The sequence below is a fragment of the Drosophila sulfurigaster genome, chromosome X (assembly GCF_023558435.1).
Source record: "Drosophila sulfurigaster albostrigata strain 15112-1811.04 chromosome X, ASM2355843v2, whole genome shotgun sequence".
Taxonomy (NCBI): domain Eukaryota; kingdom Metazoa; phylum Arthropoda; class Insecta; order Diptera; family Drosophilidae; genus Drosophila; species Drosophila sulfurigaster.
Window position 1 is genome coordinate 8544075 of NC_084885.1, and position 20271 is coordinate 8564345.

The following is a 20271-nucleotide window of genomic DNA, read 5'->3' on the forward strand; positions in this document are numbered from 1 at the left end:
TGCGGCGTTGACGTCGTACACGTCTTGTGTGACTGCCTCTTGGGGGTATGAAAGGGGAGATATGCCAGCAGCTTTACCACTACATAAACAGAAATTCGATTTATGACCACTGCGTGTGGAGTATGGGTAGCAGGAGGAGGAGGGGGAAGGGGAGAGTACTGAATACACGACGCTGTGTCTATGGCTGCGGCGGCGGCGACGACGACGACGACAGCGGCAGCGAGCACACTGTGCCTTGTTTTCGGCATAGACTTTTTGGGGGTGGCGCCATTCGCTTTGGTTTCGCTTCCTTTGCGTTAAACCCCTCCGCCCCACCCCCTCGCTCAGTGCCTTTGCTGCTGACTGTGACAGCAACGGCCGCCGTCGTGGCAATAACGACAACGATAACGTGGATACGTTTGCCTCTCATGATGGTGCGGCGTGGGTGGAGTGGGCTGGCGGGGCGAGGCGGGGCGGTAGGTCGCTGTTGGTGGGCCGAAAGGCGAAGACGGCAAAGGCGAAAGCGAAGGCGAAGGCGGGTAGAATGGCAGAACATGGCGCAGATGACGATGTGTGGCAATGTCAGGCACCAGAACGCAGTGCACTGCCCAAAATTAGTTACTAGTATTTATTATTAGTTACTATTGTGACAAATAAATGCATGAGCTTACTTTAGCCAGCTTATTCCTTAAATTAATTTTAAAAACTATGTATGTACGTTTTCCACAAATCGAACAAGTGCAGCAATATTCTAACTAGAATATACATAAATATGTCGTTTATGTCAATTCGGTTTTGCCTGCATATGCATTCGCAATATGTAAAAAGGAAACCACAAAAAAATACTGAAAGCAAAAAAAACAAAAGCAAATTATACGAGTGCAAGTGAGTGCGCGATTGACAATAGGCAAACGTTTACTGGCCTTGTCTACATATTACGCAAACGTACTCAAATACATAGAGTATATACATATGTATGTTTGTATGTAGATGATCATCTGCGTTTACCAAAGCAAAGAACAAATCTCAACAACTACTAACATTGATTTGTTTGCGAGTGCAAGCGAGGGCGCGATAGTCAATTGCTGCAGTTAACGATAGCTGATCGTGTCTATTACACAGGGGCGCTTTCATATTAGAGTATAAGTTCATCTTCATTTGCAAAAGCAAAAGTGTGAGAAGGGGTACAAAAGCCTTGCATTATACTCACTCCTACGCGTGCTTGCATATTGTGTGAATATGTTTTATGCTTGTTTGCGATTGTGATGCGCAAATGCAGTTGGTTGAAAATTACAACGATAATTAAATGAGCAGAGATAAATGAGATAATTAAATGCAGATCGAAAAATGAAAAACCACTTTTTTATTGAAATGACAAAATTAAAATTACATTAACAAATTTAACTTAATAAAAACTTAACTTAATGTTTCTGCAAATTTAAAGTATATTATTAATGCAAATGTATCCAAAATTGCAACAAGATAAAATCTTAAATTAAATTGGACACTTACATATATGGAGTATTTAAGAAAATTTAATAAATAGAAAACAAAATAAAAATATAGATTTATAATAATAATATTTATTTATTTATTTGTTCAGTATTATATTCGATAAGTGTCAGAAGTGTTGCCTAGTTTTTCGGGCAGTGTAGTAAACAATGTCCTCGTCCTCGTAGTTATCGTTGTCGTCGTTGTCGCTGTCGTCGTCATCTCAATTCGCGTGTGCAAACACAAGCGCACACACGCACACGAAGATATATGTATGTTTGTGTGTAAGGGCTTTCGTTCGCGCTGTTGACGCGACGGCAACGTTGCCGCGACTTGGACCGAGCTTTCAGCCTGAGAGAGTCTGTGTGGAGTGAGTGAGAGCCTCTGTGTGTGTGTGTGTGTGTGCGTGTGTGTCTTTGCGGCGCTTTGGCGGCGTTGCTCGCTCAAAACTTTTTCGTACTTCACACACACACACACACACACACACGCACACGTGCTCGCATGCAATGAGAAAGAGAGAGAGTGAAACACACAGAGAGAGAGAGAGAGTGAGAGGCAGAGGGAAGCGCGCGCAGTCACAGACATAGAGAAATGGCAGCGTCGCAGCGACAGCAACGGCAGCGCAGCAGCGAGGACGACGATGGAGACGACGACGAGGACATACACATAAATAAAAAGTCCTTCATTCCGACGCGACCAGCGAGTAACGACATTTGAGCGCTGCGGAGAAAACGCTCGAAATAGTCTCAAAAACGGCGGATTACCAAACAACAAAAAAAAAACACACATAAAATAAAATATAATAAAATGAGCAGCTGAGGAAATGCATATAACAAATCAAGCTCACATTAATGACAACAACAATAACAATAATAACAACAAGAACATCAGCAACAGCAGCAGCAGTAACAACAGCAGCGACAACAGCAGCAACAACACCAACAACAAACGACAGCAGCTAAATAAATTACAACAAAGCCAATAAGAATTTTCTCGCTTCACAATTTTTTTTTCTTTTCGTTAGAATTTTATTTTCATTCGTTTTTTTCCTGTGACAAATTTCTTTTCGAGTGCGTGAACAAAATATAAGTGAATTCAAGTGCATGAAGTGAACGAAATAACGAAAAAGAAAGAAAGAAAGAAAAAAAAATACCAAATTCAAATAGAATTGGAAATAGAAATTGAAGCGAAGCGAAAACGCAGTAAGCAAATGGCAAAAAGTGCAGCGACGGCGGCGAAGGCGGCGAAAGCGAGGCGAGGCGTCTAGCAGTAGTCGCCACCCGCCAGTGCCTCCCTCCTTGCCCCCCTTCCCCATAGCGTAGGCCATCCACCCAACCACACTCGACACTCCAACGCCTTGTCAGGCTCATACACACATACACATGTACACGACTACACTGAAACATTGGGTGGGTGTCTCACTCACTCACACACACGCAAGCAAACAAGCAAAGCAGAGCGAATGACACGATGGCGAAAAAAAATACTGCTCGAAATTGAAATAGCAACAACAATAACGGCGAAAAGGACAACAACAGCAACAACAAAATAGAAAAGCAGCAGCAAACGGAGCAGCATTATTTGCTGCCTTATTGTTGTTGCTGTAGTTGTTTTCTTCATTTTTTTTTTTTTTGCATTTTTTTTCTCAGTGCGTGGGGCGTAGGCGCAGCAACTGAGCTCAAAAAGTAAAGAATCAAAAGCGGCAGCAACAACAACAGTGCATTCAAGTCAAAAATAGCAAATGCAAAAACAAAGTCAAAGCAAAAAGCAGTAGCAGCAACAACAACAAAGAAAATCGCCAGATATTAAGTGACAAGCAAAAGTCGCAGCGTTGCCAGACAGCGCAAAACGAGCGCCACAGCGAGTGCGCTGTTTTTTTTTTACCAGTTACATTTTTTTTCGGTTCTCTTTCGCGTTCGCTGAATTTTGTGCTCCCACAGCCTGCGTCGACGTCAACAGCGCCGCTACTTGTGTGCTTGTGTGTGTGTGTATGCGCGCGGGTGTAGATAAAACGACGCTTTGCAGTCCGTTTTACATTTTCTATTTCGTCCCCCCCTCTTGAAAATCAAGTGAAATAACAACAATTAGAAAATAGAAAGAAAAAAAGAAATACCAAAAGTGAAATAATAAAAGCGACAAATCCAAGCAATGCAACAGCAACAACACCAGCAGCAACACCAACACCAACAGCGAGAAGAAGAACAACAACAAAAGCAGCCGCAGCATCCGCAGCAGCAACAGCAAAGAGGAGAGTAGTGTGTGCGACGTGTGCGTGTGTGTGTGTGTGTGCAGTTAGCACGCGACTTGTGTGCGTGAATAATGAAGAAGAAGCAGAAGCAAAAACAGCAGCAGAGGCAAAGAGAGGCGCAAAGAGCAGCAACGCCAGCGTCAGCAGCAGCGACAGTGACAGCGACGGTAGCAGAGCCCGAGAGAGGCGTCGTCAGCAGCAGCAGCGCAAGCAGCAGCAGCAATTCGCGACGCAGCAGCAGCAGTAGCAACAACAACAACAAATAGCAAAAACTGAGCAGCGTTCGGCAAAGCGCAATCAAACAAACAACAACAACAACAGCAGCAGCAGCAGCAGCAACAACAACAACAACAATTGCAGCGGCAGCAACAACGACAACAGCAGCGGCAACAAAGCGCCGGCAGCAGCAGCAGCAGCAACGACCCACGACGCCAATTAGCGGCAACGGCGGCGGCAGCAACAGCAGCAGTCGCAGCCGTAGCCGCAGCCGCAGTCGCAGCAGCAGCGCTAGCAGCAGCAGTTGCAGCAGCCGAAGCAGCAGCAACGACAACAACCACAACAGCCACAACAACAACAACAATAACAATAATAATCATAATAACAGTAAACTGAACATGTCGAAAACAACAACTGCAGCCGCTGCCGCAGCAGCAGCAGCCCAAGCGGCAGCAACATCGTCGGCAGCGCAGCAGGCAGCGGTGGCAGCGGCAGCAGCAGCAGCTGCAGCACAGGCAGCGGCAGCAGCCAACAGCAGCAGCAATGCAGCCGATTTCAGTGCATTCGATTTTAACGATAGCTCCGATAATTCCGATACGCCTTTAGTGCCACGCGCGCCTTTCTTGAGTCGCGCTGCTGCGGCGGCGGCGGCGGCAGCTGCAGCTGCATTGAGCGCCAGCAGTGGCAGCAACAGCAACAGTAGTAGCAGTAGCAACCACAACAACAGCAACACCAACAATAACAACAGCAGCAGCAGCAATGTTGTTGTCAACAACAGCAACACCAACAACAATAATAACAATAACAACAGCAACAGCAACAGTAACAGCAACAACAACAACAACAACAGCATTGCCAACGCGCGGCATCGCAGCAGCAACATGAACAACAATAGCAATGCCAGCAGTCGCAGCAGCAGCAGCTCACAAAGCAGCGACGACAGCAACCATGGCACAACGACAACAACAACAACAAAAACAACCACAACAGCAGCAGCCGCAGCACAAGCCCAAGCAGCAGCAGCAGCAGTGGTTGCTGCCGCAGTGAATGCCCTGCACAATGGCAAGCAGCAGCAGCAACAACAGCAGCAGCAGCAGCAACATCATTACAACAACGGCAGCAGCAGCAACAAGCAGCGTGATCGCGACTTGGATGACGATGAAGAGGAAGAAGAGCCGCTGGAGGAGGACGAGGATGATTACGATGATGAGGATGACGAAGACGAGGATGCCATGGATCACCACAACAACAACAATAACAACAACAGCAGCAGTAACAACAACAACAACAACAGCAGTAGCAACAACAACAACCTGAACAACAACAATGTGGTTTCATTGCCAGCCGATCTGCGACATGAGCAACAAGCGAACTACGATGACGACGATGACGAAGATGATGAGGACGATGATGACGACGAGGACGATGACGATGATGTCGATAGTCGGACAGCGTTGACAGCAACACATTTGGGCAGCTCGGCTGCTGGCGATAGCAGCGGCCTACACATGAGTATTGCTGCGGCAGCGGCATCGGCAGCGGTTGCTGCCGCAGCGGCAGCCAAATTGAATGCAGCCAATGTGGCTGCTGCTGCACAGCTGGAGCATCACAGCCAGAATGCAACGACATCGGTGCTGGACATGGTGAGCAATGCGGCAGCGGCTGCTGCTGCTGGCATCGGCAACATTGTTGTGGCGCCCAACAGTTTGATTGGCGGTGGCAACGGCGGTGTTGGTGGCAACAGCAACACCAGTTTCTCCACAAACAACAATAGCAGCAACCATGCCCTGGGCAACGAACAATTGTCGTCCCGTCACAGCAGCAATTCGCATCAACAGCAGCAGCAACAACAACAGCAGCAGCAGCAACAACAACAGCAGCAACAACAACATCAGCAGCAACATCATCAACAGCAACAACTCCAGCAGCAGCATCAGCAGCAACAACATCAGCAATCCAGCAACGCTGGCAGCGGCAGCGGCAGTGGCAGCGCTGCCAGCGAACGTCGCAAGTATCGGCATCAGAACTACAGCAAGAACATCTACATTGGCACCAAGAATGCCGAGAAATGGGAGCACATGCGCACTCGATTGCAGTTCAAGAACGACGTCGAGTTCGTTGCGTATCTCCTCAATCTGGCCGACAACGACACCGATCGACTGAACAAGTGAGTAACCAGAAGATTCCTTACATATAAAGTACCTAGAAAATACTATAAAGCAACCAGAAGATTATTTACTTAAAAGCAGCCAAAAGATTCTATACATTTAAAGTAACCACAAGATTCATTACACATCAAGTAGCCAAAAGATTCATTACAAATGATGTATCCAAAAGATTCATTACATATCAAGTAGCCAAAAGATTCTTTACTTATCAAGTTAAGAAAAATAGAAACGAGTAACTAAGAGATCAAGAAATATAGAAAATATACATTAAAACTCTAGAAAAAGCCAAATAGCCAACACTCAAAATATATAAAACATCTTTGAAAATTACAAAGAGCCCAAAAAGAGACAATCTTCATAAAGTAGTTATCAAAAATGTTCAAATATTGAAATTATATAAAAAAAATACAATATTCCTTAAGAAAAAAGACTAATGCAAAGGCTAAACTATATAATTTCTATCTTATATGCAAGTATCTCATGTTTTAGTTAAAATTAGAGTTAGGTCTTGCTGGAATTTAAAAAGAGACTCCCAAATTGCAATCATTTAAAAAGTAAAAAAAAAAGAAGTGGAATTACAAAACCAAGGCAAAAACTTAGATATAAAATAGCTATTTCATAGACAAGTTTCCCATGTTTCAACTCTAACTCAAGTTAGTTATTGCTCGAATAAGTTTAAAGACTAGATTAACTAAAAACAAGAAATAAAGCTATAGTCGAGTGTGCTCGAATGTGAGATATGCGCTACGCATTTTGATTGAAGGCAAAACAGTGTGATATTATTCATAAAACATACCATATACCGAAGACTATATTTGGTATATCGCTTAAGTACTACCTTCAAAATATACCCTAGAGGTCAGAATATATCTTATTCTTAGCAAAATCAATAAAAAGCCGATTGCAGTAGTCGTGATTTCCCATACAAAAGTATTTCTTAAATAACTTATACAAGTTTTATCTGATCGCGACTATAACCTAAAAATAACGCTTGTTATTCGATTGATAAGATTGAAAAGATAACAAATGCTCTCGAAAAAAATGATATCTCTATCTCTTATAGTCTCTGAGATTTAGGTGTTTATACGAACGGACAAACAGACAGACAGACGGACATGGCTATATCGTCTCGGCTGTTGGCGTTGATCAAGAATATATATACTTTGGGAAGCGGGTATACAAATTGACAAATTCCTTAAAAAACCATTGTAAAAGCTGCACTATAAGATTCCTATCTTATAGACAAGTTATATTCCACTAAAAACTAGAGTTAGTTATTGCTCAAAGTTATACACAAATCTTTCAAAGATCAGGACTAACTAAAAACAAGTAAGAAAGTTACAGTCAAGTGTGTTCGACTGTGAGATACCCGCTACCCATTTTTAATAAGGGCAAAATATTGCGGTATTATTTTCATAATATACCGAAAATACTTAAAAATACTAAAAATATACCAAATTGTATATTTGGTATATCGATATAGTACACCATTCAAAATATACCATAGACGGCACAATTTACCAAATTGTCGGCCAAAGCAACTAAGAGCCCTAGTAAGTAGGCGTTTTTGTCCATACAAAAGTATTTCCTTAATAACATAACTTCGACAATTTTTATCTGATCCCAACCAAATTTCAAATCAGAAATCATAACTATATATATACCAAAATTCGCAATTCTAGCTTTAAAATTACGCTTGTTATTCTACTTTTTTGATTTGCGGGGGCGGAAGTGGGCGTGTCAAAAATTTGAAACAAACTTGATCTGCGTGCAAACATAATGAATGCTGTCTAAAAAAATTATAGCTCTATCTCTTATAGTCTCTGAGATACAGTGTTTCATACGGACAGACAGACAGACGGACATGGCTAGATCGTCTCGGCTGTTAACGCTGATCAATAATATATATATAGGGTCGGAGATGCCTCGTTCTACTTGTTACATACATTTCATGCCGGCACAAAGTTATAATACCCTTCTACCCTATGGGTAGCGGGTATAAAAAATCATCAGAATTTTATTCTAGAGGCGTGATCTGTGTGTCAGACCGGGACTTTTCAATTGACCTTAAGACTGTATCACTATCCAATAACTGTAGAGCAACAGGTTAAGTCAGATGCACTTTATTAATAGCCACTTGAAATTTGTGTCGCATGCAGTAATTGAACTAAAAACACAAAATAAACTCAATACCCGGCATAAATTGTCCGGCAAATGGAAAAAATGATTCGCAAACTCAATAGTCACCGTTTTTGATTTCCGACTGAGTTCGATTTGACTCATTGCTATCATTGCTGAGTTGGCACGACGATCGACTCCAGTTATCGGAGGTGTGCACCAAGAGACGCACCCTCGCCATAATCTGTTCGTAGAGCTCTTTGGGAATGATGCGACGCAGTTTGCAGAGGAATATGTGCGGATCGGCACAGATCATGATCGCGTTGGAGAAATTATGGACGGCACGATTCCAATCGTTGCGTCTGAAATATGTTTCGCCCAAATACACGCGCTGCAAAAAGTATTCAACCACCTCAGCGTTCAATGGGGAGCAGCTATGTTCGGTTTGTGGCACCTTCAGAAGCCTTTCAAACTGACGCCGCTCATAAAGGCGACGCTTGTAAAGCGGATGTTTGCGTCGTTTGCTATCGAAATAGATGCAGTATCCCACAATGGCCAGTGTTGCCAGACCGATCAAAATCACTGTGGCGCCATTCAATTTGGACATTCTGTATTACGTAATCTCCTTTCTGTGTGAAATGTAATCGCAATCGATCCACTCGAAATTTTGGTTACTCTGCTCTCTCAGTGTAGTGTAAACAAAGGAAATACAGTATCAATATTAGCAGATGAACAACTCAACGCTTACTTTTCAATTCGTAAGAAGTTGGGATTAACTATTTTTTTTTTTTTTTTTAATAATTTTGGAATAAGCTGAACCGAAAGAGTAAAGAAAATTAAGGATTGCAAGCTCCTTAATAACTGCAATCAATCTTAATAAACTAAAAGCTTAAGCCGCTAAAACTTTAAATCTAATGCTTATTAAATATATATGCATTGACTATTCAATTATTATAGAACAAATTAACATTTACTCACGAAAAAAAAAAGCTATAAGATTTTACTTAGCCGCTTAAATTGGATATAAATAAATTAAGCCAAGTTTAAAGCTAAATCTCTTTTAACGCTTACTTAACACTAATTTAGCTTGCTTTGCTTGAAATTATCTGCTTAGATTTGATCTAATTCAACAACAATGCAGTTAAAAAGCTTTTGTTTGGCTTAAATTTGTCTCAATGAACAAAAACTCTTTAAAAGCTCAGCTTAAAAGCATTTGATTTGCTTTAAATTATCCGCTTAATTTTGATATCAGTAAAGAAAAAAAAGCTCTTTAAAAATGGAGCCTTCAAAGCTTTTGCTTTAAATTTGATCTCAATAAACAGAAGATTTAGTAAATATCATTTGATTTGCCTAATGTTCTCGGCTAAATTTTGATCTTTAAGCAAAAAATCTCCTCCAAAAAGTAACTTCAAAGCTTTTGCTTTGCTTTAAGTTGCGTACTTCAATTTGATCGCGGTGCAAAAGCGAAAGTCACAAGCTTTAAGGCTAATTAACTCGTTTGCTTTGATGGCATTGCAAAGCTTTGTGTCTCAATATTTAACCCGCTTTCCCATCAGCCACCCGCCACCCCCTATCACGATTTTCGGGCGAATGGGCGAGACAAAACACAAAGCACAAAGCACAAAAGCGAAACAGAGTCAAGAATTGTGTTTGGGTTTGTTTTAAAGGCGAAGAACGCGCACAAAAGCCGTAAACTCGGCACCAAAGATATGGCAACGCTTCGTTGCCCAAGATTGTTGATAGTTGCACATGGGGGTGAGTGCAAGAAAGAGAAAGAGAGAGAGAGAGCGAAATGAGAGTGAGAGAGAGAGAGAGAGAGGAAGGCAAGGCTTTTGGGCAACATGCGACGTCTGATTCTCGAGAGCTTGGACTGCGGCCAGGCAAAAAGGGTAGAGGGATGGTAAAGGCATGCTTACCATGGAGGGGGGAGTGCGAGGGGGGGGTTATGGGAACAGTGCTGGAGACACACAGCGTGTGTGTGTGTGTGTGCGAATGTGTGTGTGTGGCGCTTGTTCGTTGGCTCGTTTCGTTCTCGCGCCGCGTCACAAAAGCGAGGCCATGTTAAAGCGATTCATGCCCGACTGCATTGCATTGGAGGCAGCTTCTCTCCCCGCCTCGTTTCCCTCCACTGCCACACACACACACACACACACACACATACAGCGAGTGCAGCTACAAAGGCACAAATGCGGCACTCGTGCGGTTGCATGCAACGGCGCTTTCATGTTGCCTCTCGCCTCCTGCCTCCCGCCTCCTGCCTCTCGCCAGCTGCTGCTTCAGCAACTACTACTACTCCAGCCCTGCTGCTACTGCAGCCCTGGCTCTGCCTCCCTGCTGCGTCGTTGTTGCCGTTGTGTCGTTGTCGTTGCAGCCGCCATGTCAGCGGAAGCGGAAAAAGCAACACACACATACAAACACACACACTTGCAACACATACACATATATGTATGCACCATACACACACACAGACATTTTGCCACATGCTCAAGCAACATTGTGCTGCATGTGGTTGCTGCTGCTGTTGCAACATGCATTTGCATGCCACGCTGCCAATTCTCCACATGCATATATTCATATATCTGCCTCTCTCTCTCTCTCTTCCTTTTTCTCTCTCTGTCTGTGCTTCATCGTCGCAGCCAAATCAAAGCAACCCGCCCGCTAGATGCCTCCCCCTTCTGCCCACCTTCTTCCTTCCTGAGTGAATGCGCCGCGTGTTTTCGTGACGTTGGCGCTGCCTTTTAACTACCTTGCCACGCCTCGTTGTTGTTGCTGTTGCTGTTGTTGCAACGCTGCAACCAGCGCGCCATTTGGCGCTTTGTGCGTTCCTTTCAAGCCCCTATCCATTCCCCATTTCCTCCTTCCCCCTTCCCCCTTCCCCACTCTCCCTTTCTCTCTGCCTCGAAAAGCCACCAGCAAACTTAATTTCGAGCCTTCGTCTGCCGTTTTGGTGCTGGCAATGTGAAAATGCCAATGGTTAAGCTTATTCCATTGGCTTGCCTTACCCAGTCACGCCCCCTTTCACCACCCACCTGCGCACCACCTGCAACTATCTGTGCAGATTTTATTTGAACTAAAAGGATGTTCGGTAAATTTCTATATTTTGTTATTCATAACGAAAATAGTTGGTTAATCAATTGAAAAGTGTTGCTCAAATTGATCGTTGTCTGTTTTATAATATTTTTTTCTTTAGATTAAAAGCTAGCTTAAAATTTTGCTTAAAAGCTTGCTTGAAAACTTGCTTAAAAGCTTGCTTACACGTTTAACACTTCAATCACTAATTTGTCTAGTGTCTCCTTGGGATTTATAACATTGATTTGTTAATCAACTGTGTTGATTTGACACAGTTGATCGCATTAGATTAAAAGCTGTTTTAAAAGCTTGTTTAAAAGCTTAGCAGTTTAAAAATTAAGTTGCAGAAATATATAGAAACTTATGACTCAATTAACGTACATTTAAATACAATTTTAAAGCTAGGTTAAGCTTTTTTTATAAAAAGCTATTTAAGACTAAAGTTGAGTTTGCAAATTTTTTTTTTAAATATATTGATTTATTTATTAAAAGTTAACTTAACATACTATATTAAAATCAGTTTGAGAAGCTTGCTTAAAAGCTTTTCATCTTAAACATTGAGTTGCTAGACGCATTACGAAGTTTATAGAAACCTATGGCCTAATTTATGTTAATTTAAATTCAATTTTAAAGCTACAGCTAGAGTTCAGCTTTTTCCAAGGCAATTTAAGACTGAAGTTAAGTTTATAAAGTTCTAAAATATATTGTCTTAAGCTTTAAATTAATCATAATTAGAAGTGGTATTGTACAAATCTATTAATAAAGCTTAGATAACTACATATGATGATCTCTTGAAGCTATGCAAAGAAAGCTGCACTGTGCGATTCAGACTCTGCTCTTAGCTTTTAGAGCGAAACACGAAAGCAAGTTGTCAGCTGAATTGTAATTCTCAACACGTTTCCCTTGGGTTCCATTGCACACACACACACACACATTTCCCTCAGCTAACATAATCAACAGCTCCAACAGAGACACAGGGACAAACAGAAAGGACAGACAGACAGACAATCGGACAGACAGACAGACAATCGGACAGACGAACAGACAGCGAGGAAATTCAACCACTGTGCAGCGAATGTCGCCTTTACTTTGCTGCTTTTTTCCACATTGAGTTTTCGTGTTGATTTCGTTCGTTCGTCGCCAATTTCTGCGCATTTTCGACATTTTCGCCAAAAAGCACAAAACGACCTCCCCCTCCCACCATTCCTCCTCTTTACCACGATGAATGTGTGAGTGTACTTAATGCGGCAACGAGTAACGGCAACGCACAACGAGAAAGCGCGCAGCAGAAACTGAATCAGATGCCGAATCAGCCCCCATTGCGACCAGAGAGTCTCGAAACCCAACGCAACGCAACGCAAAACTCAAACCGAACCCGAACCCGAACCCGAACCTGAACCCAACTGCAACCCCCTTTTTATGCCCAACGCCCTCAAGCAGCCAACACACACACACACACACACACAGACGAACACATTAATGGCAAAGCAGAGACACAAACAACACACAGAGAACGAAAGAGAAGTAGAGAAAGCGCCGAGCACAGCAGAAACGGCAGAAACAGCAACAACAGCAACAGCAACGACAACAACAGAAGGACAAACAGCGCAGAGAACTCGCAAAACTCAGCCGGGGCAACAGCAGCTGGCAAGAGGGTGGTTGGTGAGGGGGAGGTTAGGTGGTCACAATGTGGAGCAGGATAAGTGGGCGAGGAAAGGAAGAGTAGAGACTGCTGTTGCTGTTGTCGCTGTCGCTATTCTGGCGCTGTTTTCGATATTATTGTTAAGGTCCTAAGGTGGAGGATTTAATGAAGGATAACACACACACACACACACACACAACTAGAGAGAGAGAGAGAGAGCGATACACACACACACATAGCAGACAGGCAGCTCACAGAATTTCGCACACTCACATGACTTGGGAACACGCACAATGCTCGCGTTTGCCTGTGGACCATGTGCAATTTTCAGTCAGCAACAAGAAGTGGCAAACAACAAGAGCATGCTCGACTTTGAGATACCTGTTAATCATGCGAAATAATTAGTTAAGGAACTGTTATGAAATGTTCAAACAAACAACGAATAATATCTTATAATATTACATACTACGGTTACCTAATTTTATTTATTATTGTTAGTGAATATTATACATTTTTATTTCTTTTATTTTTATGACAACATTATATTTATATTTTATTATATTAATATTATATTTATTTTTGGCATATTAATGTTTTGGAACTCATATAACAAACATAAAATTTAAAGATTATTCTTTAATTTCTGTCATTAATACTATAAATATACAATTTGCAATTTGGTAGTACTTTAAAATGATGATAACAGTATTAATATTTGAATGCTTTTATAGTTACGAAGTGCTTTTTGATTATAGTAATAAATAGTAACAATAATAATAATAATAAAATAATATATACATGGAAATCCTTTATTGGCTATATTATTTTAGCATTCATTATCTATTTAAATAGTAAAAATATATTAAAAAAAAAAAACAAGAAATAATAAGAATAACAAATAATAATAGTAAATAATTAATAATAATAAAAATAGCTATATTTTTTCATCATCTTATTATCTTATTATTTTACATCTCATACACAGTGGGACCAAGAAGAACAATCTTGATATAAGATTTTTAGGTTGAAACAATCTAAAATCAAGATTTTTATGCTACATTTTAATTTTATGATTGAAAATATTTTATTTTAAGATTAAAGTTTTGAAGATTCAATAAAGTTTTATCTAAATTAAAAGATAGATTGCAAGTCCTGATTTAAGATTGTTTCAACCTAAAAACTTATTTACACAAATTTCGTGCATTTCCATATAATTTTTCTATTATTTACTATTCTCACTTGACAAATGAAAAAAGCTTTACAAAACGTGCAACACTTTCTTCCAATGATAATACCCTTCTATGTTACTAAGCTTGGCAAGCTCTACACTCTACACAGCGTCGCTGCACTGATGAATTTCCTGTGCACGAAACTTTTGCCAGAGAATAGGTTAATGGATATGAGCTGAATAAGGGGTCAATGGGAGCGACAACAGTTGCGAGTGGGAGCGAAATGCGAATGCGAATGCGAGCAACACAAACTGTACACACGTACTTACATAAATGCCAGGGAGATACGAAGAAAGGGAGAATGAGAGAAAATACCGTGAGTTTGAGAGAAAGCAACTATATATAGTCATGCTGCAGTTGGCGTCCGAACGATAAAAAAAACTGATGGGAAAAAGAATCGCAGCAGTGGGAGAAATGTCGAGAAACGTGGAGAAGCCCAACGAATGACTGGGGGAGTGAAAACAACCAGTTGCTGGCAGCATTAGAAATGTGGTGGGTAGGGGGTCAGGTGGATGGGAGTCGTGACGTTGGCTTTTTATAATGTATGTTATATTCTTTTGGCTAATTGAAAATCTAACAACTTTTGCCATAGAACAGGCAACGATAAGCTGGGGGAGGCAAGAAGTGCAACGAGTTCCTTTTAAAATGTGGTAGCTACCAACTGAGTTGGATAATAAGTTAAGCAGCTTATGCACATCAAAGTATTTACGATATTGGCGAATAATTGCATCTATTCATATGCATTTCACAGCATGACTTAGCTCTCTTTGTGCCATTACTTGTGTCACAAAGACGAACGTTGAGAATTTAATGCAAAGCAGCTTAAAGAAATGCGTAGTATTTATGGTATTTACGATATACGATATAATGCAATTAAATGTATGCGAACTATTAACAAATAAAACTTATTCAACTACAGGTTAAGTTTTATTTAAATGCAAAGTTTGCAGTTTACAAAATGAATTACTTAAAGAGCAAAGTTTGCAGCTTACGATATTCAACACGTTAAACAAGTTATAGGAATTTCTCTAAATTAATTTTCAATGGCTTAATTAAGGAATAATTACGGTCAAATAATATCTATATAGAATTAGAATATGAAAAGAATAGAATATAGAGAGCATTATTATTTATAGTATTTAAGTTACAAGCAAAATTAGACTGTTTTGCTATAGATTTTGGCGATAAGCAAATTACGATATTTGTGTTTGATTCAACATAAAAAGTCTTATGGCATAGATCTATATGATCGATATGACTTTGACTCTTGAACATAAACATACGATGTTCTCTTCTAGTTTATTATATTTGTTGGCCAAGACAACATGCAAATTTATTTTAGTAGAATAAATCAAATTTTCAGTTGCTTCTGATAGTTTTGTTGCATACTTTGTTGCGCAAGTTACTTACGATATACGCTTCAAGTTGGCATTTGCTTTAAGAAAAAAGTGTTAAAATGGAAATAGAAATGAATTGAAATGAAATGAAAGGAAATGAAGTCCTATCACTGCCAGCTGCTTGTGTTGCCATGTTGTGTTACCCGCACACAGCTGGCAGCGGTCCAGCAAAAGGCAGTCAGCCAGTCAGGCAGTCAGTCAACGCAGCCATGGTCCAGCGCACAGTCCGCAGTCTCCATTTGGCCAGCAATGTTCCCCTGTCCCGAGGCAGACGTTCCCCAAAGCAGTGGCCAAAGCGTAAGCGAAATTAATTAAACGCAAGACAGCGCGACAGAACGAGACAAGCGTAGCGAGGCGGGGCAGCAGAGGGACAATGGGGCAATGCCAGGGCTGCTATCAGAGTGGGCGTGAACGTGACGCCATGCATGGAAATAACGCGCCACGCTCGACCCACATTTAATAGTCACTTTTTATACCCGGCACTATGTGGGTACGGAATGGTATTTCAATGTGGTTGACAACTTAAAATATGCCGAGGATAGAAAGTTTGTTGTCAACTCGTTTATTTCACAAACAAAGTGGAACAGCACCAAGCTTAGTGAAAATATTTTTGTTTTTTTTTTCTAATTAGTTAAATCTCATTGTTGGGCAACAAAAAAGGATATACATTAGTTGCAATTAAATTGCATATAATAAATATGATAACAATGAATGTTTTGATTAAACTAGCAAGCAGAGAAATTGTTTTTACACATTTGGAGACAAAAAAATTGCCTAAAAAATAACTATTGAATACGTTTAATTTTTTTAATAATTATTTATTCGTTTGACAAGAAAAATTGAATTATTTAATAGGTTTGATATTTCAATTAATGTTAAAATCCTCTAAAACTTTTAAAAATTTTAGGCCTATAAAAACTTTACTAAAAAAACAATTTATTAAAGTCTAACATCCTAATTGAGCTTTTACTACATTGAGGATTAAATTAAATTTTAAATTTAAAATGAGTGTTTTTTATAATTATTACAAGATAGCGAATATACCAAAAAATGCATAATATATCGAAATTATACAAAAGGCTACATTTGGTATATTAATATACTATACACTCAAAGTATACCAACAAGTAAATAATATCAGGATATTATTATTCGAAAAATAAAGCAAGAATTTTTATTCAACAAAAAATACCAAAAGGCGGTATTTGGTATATTGATATACTAATACATTCAAATTATACCAACAAGTAGAAAATATTCGGTTATATCGCCTCGTCTGATGACGCTGATCAGATTATAAATATACTTTATGATTGGAGATTTCTCCAACTGCATGTCGCATATACATATGTCCCAACCTTATAATACTCTTCTATCCTATGGGTAGAGGGATTAAGAACGATGAGAAAAAAGGCCAACCGTATATTTGCAAGTTAGTGGTTCATGTCTTCGATAAGCACTGGTTGAAATACGAGCTATGCTATTTAAGAGTCTTTCTTTTCTAACTAACTGAAGCGAGTGCCTAAACTTGTGATATGCTTTTGACTATTGCTCTAGTATATTGACCTTCTTTTATCAAATGGCTTACAATGCAAGAAGGTTCATCTACTATGTTGGCTACCAACAAAACAAGACTACGATTTTTAGCATTAATAGAGAATAAATTAATTTAGAAGATGCAGACCTCTAACGTTAGAGTATTGAACTCGTCAGTGTACACATTAAAATCGTAGTTATAAGCGCTTTAATACTGAGAAGGTCTTTAATTTTCCATCCCTTACTCATTTTCACACTTGTCTTCTGCTCTTCAGCCTGCCTCCGCCTTCGCCGGCGCACACGCCCACCAAGGGATTCGATGGCAACTTCAAGCTGGAGCCCAATCTGAGTGTCAAGGACTTTGGGCCGCCTTCGTCGTCTGAGAATGTCAATCTCAATCTCAATGGCAACGGCAACGGCAGCCTGGAGTCTGTGGGCGGCGGCGTTGGAGGCGTGGCAACGCAACCGCAACGCAAACGCTACAAGAAGCGAGTGCAATTCAACACGGATGCGCTTAACGGCTACACGGGTGGCAAGGTGAAAGCGGCGGCCGCTGCTGCTGCGGCTGCTGCTGCTGTCTACAACAACAGTGGCTACAACAACAACAATAACAATAACAACAGCAACAACAACAACTCAAGCAGCGGCAGCAGCAAGTCAAAGAAGCAGGAGGCAAAAGCAGCGGCAGCGGCACTCAAAGCGGCAGCAGCAGCCGCCGCAGTGGCAGCAGCATCGACAGCGTTGCCCGAGGTCCTCGACTGTCGCATTGCCGAGAAGATCAAGAGCGAACTGGAGGCAAGCGGTGCTGGCAAAGACTCGCTCCCCAATGCACTGTGCCTCAAAAAGGCGGCGGCAGCAGCGGCCGCCGCAGCAGCAGCAGCCGCGGCGGCGCAACACAGCGACGATGAGGACGACGACGATGATGATGGGTCACAGCTGCAGCAATCGCAATCATCGTCGCAGCAGCAGCAACATCATCAGCATCATCAGCAACATCATCACCAGCAGCAACAACAACAACAACAGCAGCAACTGAGCCTGGGGCATGGCAGCGCATCGCTGTTGGCAGCTGCTGCTGCTGCTGGTGGCGCCGATCTTGTGGATGCGGGCAGTGCCAGCAATGGTCAGCTGGGCAATTTCCATGTGCGCTCCAAGAGCCAAGGCGGCAAGAACTCCAAGTCCGCCAAAGCAGCTGCAGCAGCGGCCGCAGCAGCAGCCGCAGCGGCAGCGGCAGCAATGATGCCTCCGAATAGTTACGATGAGCCGGAAGATGATTCGGCAGCGGGCGGTGGGGATGATGATGACGACGATGACGAGGAGCTGGACGAGGAGGCGTTGGCACGTGAAATGAAAATGGAGCAAAACTTCGTGGAGGAGGAGGACGAACATGATATCGCATTCCGATCGCAGCAATCGTGTCGCGAATGTTCCATTTCGCACGATCACAAGCTGTGTCCGCTGCGCAATGCCTGCGGCAATGTGACGGATGCCGTTGATCTGGCCGAGTGGATTGAACGACGCAATCTCGAGGCGCTGGCCAAGCTCAAGGCGGATGCACAGCGGCAGGCGAAGCATGGCCGGCCACGGCACGATGACGACGAGGATGACATGGAGGACATGGACATGGATGAGTCGTCGCAGCTGTCGGAGCTGGAGACAAAGCCCCTGATCACGTTCGCCGAGGCATCGGTGCCCGCCGAATTCGAGCTGCACAACGTGGAGCCGAATGTCACTGGGGTCTTTGCCCGCACCGAGGTGCGAGCGTACACGAAGCTGGGGCCACTCATCGGACAGCCGGTGCAGACGGGCGAGGTGCGCGAGGGGAGCGACATGAAGTGGATCTTCGAGATGTGCGAAGCGGGTGCGGATAAATCGTATTTGCTCTGCTGCGACAATCCGAATGCGTCCAATTGGCTGCGCTTCATTCGACCGGCGCCGTGCTACGAGGAGCGCAACGTGAATCTGGTTTCGATCGATCGACAGGCATACTTTGTCAGCTGCCGGGATCTGCGCAATGGCATGGAGTTGCTCTACTGGAGCGACGACTGCAACACAATGTGGCGCAAGAAGCACACGGAGAAGACAAGTGAGTAATGAGCCATGTCAAAGAGCTTGCACTTCAATTGCAAAAGCTCATTAAAGCACTTAGAGTGTTTGTTGCGAGTGTTAATAAAGCTGATTAAAGCATTCAGCTTGTCAGCTTTTTCAACTGAATTACTTATGAAAGCTCTTGGTAACTTTTTAAGCAACTTACTTAATAAAGCTGATTAAAGCATTCAGCTTGTCAGCTTTTTCAACTGAATTACTTATGAAAGCTCTTGGTAGCTTTTTAAGCAGCTTACTTTCTGATGAAGGCAAATTCTTAGTCTGTGTTAATAGATTACTTATTAAAGCTGCTATTATTAGTGTACCATGTTTTAAAGCTTTAGTTAAGAGTGTTAATAAAGCTCATTAGATCATTCAGTTTGTCAGCTCTTTCAATTAGTTTGCTTTGCGTTTATAGTTTGCAAACTCAGTAAAAGTTTAGGTGACTTCGTTTTTAATCAGCTTTGCAAGCAAACGGAAGCTCTGAGGCGAAAAGTTTTAATAAACTTTCGCTTTATTACATATGAAAGCTCTTAGTAATAGAACTATTTAATCAGCTTACTTTCTGATGAACGTTTATAGTCTGTGCTGATAGTTTACTTATTACTGCTGCTATTATTATCAGGCCATGTTTTAAAATGTTAATTAAGTCTGATAGCTTACTAGTAAAATTTTTGATAAGACAGTTTTTAATCAGCTTACAAGCAAATTGAAGCTCTGAGGGAAAAAGCTTTTAATAAGCACTCAGTAAAATTACTGAAGTTTAAGTAAAATACGTTTTTAAGTTTTTAAAATAAGTTTTTAAGCTTGCATTGTGTTGAGAGAAGGAAAGCTTAGGACTAACGCTTTCTAAATTATTCCTATTAATTCAGTTTGATATTAATTAAATTAAATTTAGTAAGCCTATCAATATGGTTTATTTGTCGAGAGTCATGACAAGCGGATTCAGTTATTGATAATTTTTTTTTTGTACCTTTGAGTGATTTACAACAAATAGGATTAGAAGCTTTTATATTCCCGGTTATTGAAGAGCTAGGTCTAGTAGTTAATATAATTTTATAAAAACTTTATTCAAAAATGAGTTTTCAACTTA

The 20271-nt window shown here is 41.5% G+C and overlaps 2 protein-coding genes across 2 annotated transcripts in view; one reads left to right on the top strand and one right to left on the bottom strand.

The window, feature by feature from the left end:
- The window catches only part of LOC133847751 (uncharacterized), a 35537-nt gene that overhangs the window by 5553 nt on the left and 9713 nt on the right, over nt 1–20271 (top strand). The window contains exons 2-3 of the mRNA XM_062282952.1: nt 3985–6101; nt 17369–19179. Of these exons, the coding sequence (XP_062138936.1) occupies nt 3985–6101; nt 17369–19179 (3928 nt within the window). The remainder of the gene's footprint in view (nt 1–3984; nt 6102–17368; nt 19180–20271) is intronic.
- LOC133849464 (mitochondrial import receptor subunit TOM20 homolog B-like) lies at nt 8210–8939 on the bottom strand. The gene has a single exon (XM_062285566.1). It carries the CDS (start codon nt 8825–8827, stop codon nt 8339–8341), a length of 489 nt encoding a protein of 162 aa, XP_062141550.1. The 5' UTR covers nt 8828–8939; the 3' UTR covers nt 8210–8338.

What these genes read in the sequence shown, in the direction of transcription:
- LOC133849464 (XM_062285566.1), bottom strand. Translation starts at nt 8,827, where the DNA reads ATGTCCAAATTGAATGGCGCCACAGTGATTTTGATCGGTCTGGCAACA.